Below are 4505 nucleotides of genomic sequence, written 5' to 3'. Positions count from 1 at the left end.
CCGCCCCCATAACGCTTGCCTCCTCTGGCCTTGGGGGACAGAAGTCCTGTGCCCCGGGAGACCAAGCTGGCACTCCTCGGCCTCTTAGAGGCCCCACAAGCCCTTCCACTGCCACCAGAGCTTTGCCTAGGCTGCATCTTGTGAGATGGTGCATGCCCATTATTCTAGTGCTCTGGGAGGCTGAGGCAGGAGCATTTCAAGTCCAGCCCACCCTGGGAAACCCAGTGAATTAGTGAGACCCTGCCTCAAAATAAATTAAAAAATGGCTGGGGGCAGTTTCTGGGTTCAATTCATAAGTTAAAAACACACTTGAGCATTAACTCAAAGTACAGCGTTTGTTGAGTGCCTGCTGTGTGCCAGGAACTGGGGGTGCAAAGAGAGGCACAAGGAGCCCTGCCCTCCGAGAGAAGGCAGATGGCCGACAGCATGGGCGATGGATGAGTGAACCTACGTTTGTTCCAAACTGCTAACTGCCACAGACACAGAGCACCCTGGGGAATTCGACGGCTGTGATTTAAGTGCCTCTTAAATTGGACACAGAAAGGTAAGGAGGGAGCCATAGAGGTTTCTGGAGGAAGAGCACTCTAGGTGGAAGCTGCAGCCTGTACAAAGGCCCTGGGACAGGGTGGAGGCGCAGCGAGGAGACCATGCGGATGGGGCAGGGGGACCGGGCCCGGAGGGCGCAGAAATGACCACTGGCCCTGCCAGTGCAGCCCGTCCTACAGCTCGCACATGTCACGGGGACTCTGTGGATTCCACTCTGGAGCAAAACCTGCATTTGCATCAGCAGAGCAGAGGGTGTCGGCGGCTGCAAGAACTTCCTCCTCTCCCTGGTTCAGTTTTCACTTCCTGCCAAGGCCAGAGCGAGTTTGGTCAGGGTGACCTGGGCAGCGGTCAGCAGGGTGCCGGGCCGCCGAGCACTGAGCTCTGTCCCAGGTCCTTTTCGGTTTTTATCTCGAGTCAGGGTCTCACGAAGTTGCCCAGGTTGGGCTGGGACTTTCGACCTCCTGCCTCAGCCTCCTAAGGAGCTGGGACAGGGACGCTGTGTGACGTCCTACAAAACCCCACCCTCTCTGGGTCTGGAGGGTGGGAGAAGATGGGGAAAAATCCCTGAGAAATTCCAAAGGGCTCATCCCGATGGGGCAGCCCCACCACCCTGGCTGCGGGCCCCCGGTCTCCTGAGATACACATTGCGCTTTGCACCGCTTCAGTTTGTAGAGGGGAATTCTGTTACTTTCCTTCCTATTTTCCTCTAAAGCTGCTTGGCTCCAAAGGACGCCCACTCCATCCCTGACTTGGGGCCAGCTGGGCCCACCAGGGAGTAGGAACGGTGGCTGAGCCCTTGACACACACACACATCCCCAGTACAAAGAACCCTTTTTGTTTGGGGATTTTGTTTTGGGTTTGGTTTTTTTTAATTTGTTTTTGTTGTTTTGGTCCTAGGGGTCAAACTCAGGACCTCGTGCTTGCCAGGCAGGTGCAGCGCCACTGAGCCTCATCCCTGGTGCTGGTTTGGTTTTTTGAGACAGGGTGTCACCAGGCTGGCCTCAAACTTGTGGGGATCCTCCTGCCTCAGCCTCCTGAGCACTGGGATGGAAGGCATACACCACCACACTAAGCCTTGGGGTCTCAGCCTACTTGCTCCTTCTGGAATCTTCCTTTCATCGCATCACACTGATCAAGGGTCCCTTTGGGCTTCCATGACCCCATCGCAGCCCTGATCACCCCTCTACCTGCTGGTCACGGTCGTTCCCTACACAAAGCAGGTGCTCGGCAGTGGCTGACCCAAAGAATGCACTCACTGTGCACTGGCTCTGAGCCCTGGTCGTGCTGGGTTCTGAGCTACTCAGTGAGCCGGAGAGATCTTCCCCCACCCTCAGGGCAGGCCGTGTGTGCTGGGAGATCTCCGGCTGCAGACTCCCAGTCAAAGGATCCTCCACGGCCTTTCTTTGGTGCCCTTTTTCCGGTCCCCTTCCCTTCAGCCTGAGGGCAGCAGGTGAATGAAATCCATTTTCATCCCCACCAGGGCCTGGGCCAATCTTGGCACACAGTAGCTGCCCAGTAAACGCTCGTCACACACTACACCCCGGGATGGAATCTTAGAGGCTCTGCCCTCCAGGCTTCAGTTCAGGGCTGTTGCAGGGGCCAGGACTGTGACTCAGTTTTAGTCGGGGACGAAAACAGGAGGCATTGCAGAAAGGCACTGATCTCAGGGCTCGCGTCAAAGTCTGACTCTGCCCTCCTGAAGCCTTTTCCATGCTCGCCTGGAAGTGCTTCCACTGTGAGCACCCTGGTTCTAAGCTGGGGCACGATGGGAGCTCCAGTTCACTTTTTTGGGCCTCCATTTTCCCCATCTGAAAAGTGGCTACGAATGACAGCATTTCCTTTGGGGGACCACTCAGAGCACAGAAGTGTGTTTAGGTATTGAAGCCTCAAAAATTCATTCCTGTGGCTCGCTCAGCATAGCCACCCTTCTTATTCTCAAAATAACAGTATCCCACCCATCCTGAAATTGCACGGAGCACAGTGAGTGCTGGCCCGGCATGGTGGCACTTGCCTGTCTTCCCAGCAATCTGGGGGGCTGAGGCAGGACGGTTGCAAGTTTGAGCCCAGTCAGGGCAGTTTAATGACATGGAGAGACTCTGTCTCAAAATTAAAAACAAAAAGGGCAGAGGATATAGCTGCCAAGCATTTCTGTTTTCTCTCCTCTTTGGGACATTACAATTGAGACTGTGAAGCGCTGCTTGGTGGTCCACACCTGTAATCCCAGCACTCAGGAGGCTGAGGCAGGAGGATCGCTGTCAGTTCAAGGCTGGCCCAGCCTGAACTACACAGCAAGACCCTGTCTCGAAAAACAAAACAGGGCCACAGATTTAGCTCAGTGGTGCTGTCCCTGCCTCACAAGCTCAAAGTCCAGAGTTAGTTCAATCTCCCATACCAAAAACAACAAAAAAAAGACTTGCTGTAAAACACACTCCCTCCAAAACAACTACATCTCCCAGCATGCCTTGCAAACACAGGTCCAGGTCACGTGATCTTGTTATGCCCAATAAAATAAGATCAGAGCGCAAAATTTCTTCCTGGTTCCCTTTTAAGCACAAGGGGAGCCACGTGTTCGTTAGCAGAAAGCAGATCAGAGCCCTGTGGCTCTGAGGGATCATTCAATAAATATTTTTATTTATAATTAAAAGTTCCCTCCCCCCACCACTACCAAGTCCCCTACCCAGAATTAGATGCATTCGTAAACACCATACACAGGTCTGTTTCCTTTCTTGGCACTTTTCCCCCTTGGTGCTGGGGCTGGAGCCCAGGCCGTTCACACGGAGCTACACCCCCAGCCCTTAGTGACAGGGTCTCGCTAAGTCACCCAGGCAGTGTTCAAACTTTGAATCCTCCTGCCTCAACCTCCCACACTGCTGAGATGACAGGTGTGCACCACCGCACCTGGCTCCTCTGGGCTTTACACGGAGAAATGGTAGTCCTCCGGGGCCAGGTCTTAAAAGCGGCCAATGAGCCGGGGTTGGTGGTACACGCCTGTGAGCCCAGCTCAGGAGTCTGAGGCAAGGAGGCCATGAGTTCAAGTCCAGCTGGAATACACAGCAAGACCCTATTCAAAAGAAAAGAAAAGAAAAGAAAAGGCAAAAATGACCGCCTGTCACTGTCCAGCAGGAATGTCCCGACCACAGCTGGTGCCGGGGTGGTGGTAAGGCCCCAGGGGTCAGGCCTGGTCCCTCAGTCTTTCCACTTCCGGCGCCGTGTCCTCAGGTGCCTGGGCCCCTCTCTGGTTCCACATGTGGTTGTTTATTCCCAGCTGCACCATCTGGGCGTGGTGGATAATAAGGGGCGTCTGGGGGGGTGCAGAGGAGGCAGGTGGAAAGGTTGGAGGCTGCGGGAAGGCTGGCGAGGAGCTCCCAGGGTGCCCTGGGGGCAGTGTGGGTGGCTGGGGACACCCAGGCCAGCCTGGGAAGGGCGGCAGGGTTCCCCAGGGCCCCTGGACCCCGAAGGGCCTCTGAGCTGGATAAGGCACCTGAGTCCCGAGTGACAAGTGGCTCCCAAAGTCCGCCTTGAGCCGGTCCATCTGCGCCTGCCAGGCCAGGTAGCTCTGGAGGTAGGCGCTGTGCTGGGCGTGCAAGGCCTCGGCCTGCTGTCTCTCGCCGTCCAGGCGCTGCCTGGCCTCCAGCCGGGCCCGCACATCCTGCTCCCTCTGCCAGTGCGCCCTGCGCTCCCACAGCCTCTGGGGCTTGAAGGTGTTGCCCACCTTCCTGGAGAAGATCTTGGAGCGTTCGTCCAGCCACACCAGGCCGGAGAGCAGGCGGGAGGTGTCGGAGCGCTGCAGCCCGGGGGCGCTCTCAAGCGGCAGGAAGGGGACCACGCTGTCGCGGCGGCCGTGGTGCGTGAAGCTGCTGGTCAGGGCCTGGTTGACCTGGTGCAGGCTCAGCGCGCTGTCGAAGTTGGGGGTCATGAGCAGGATGACGAAGCCCGAGTGGTCGATGGCGTCCTGCAGG

General features: G+C 56.6%; 1 protein-coding gene across 1 annotated transcript in view; it reads right to left on the bottom strand.

Moving 5' to 3' along the window:
- Positions 1-3383: 3383 nt before the first annotated feature.
- Ticam1 (toll like receptor adaptor molecule 1) overlaps positions 3384-4505 on the bottom strand; it is a 2328-nt gene continuing 1206 nt past the window's right edge. The window contains exon 2 of the mRNA XM_010635083.3: positions 3384-4503. Within this exon, the coding sequence (XP_010633385.1) occupies positions 3719-4503 (785 nt within the window). The 3' untranslated portion in view covers positions 3384-3718. The remainder of the gene's footprint in view (positions 4504-4505) is intronic.

Source organism: Fukomys damarensis, unplaced genomic scaffold, assembly GCF_012274545.1.
Source record: "Fukomys damarensis isolate Sample0158 unplaced genomic scaffold, DMR_v1.0_HiC HiC_scaffold_37, whole genome shotgun sequence".
NCBI lineage: Eukaryota > Metazoa > Chordata > Mammalia > Rodentia > Bathyergidae > Fukomys > Fukomys damarensis.
This window is presented reverse-complemented; position numbering and strand designations above follow the sequence as displayed.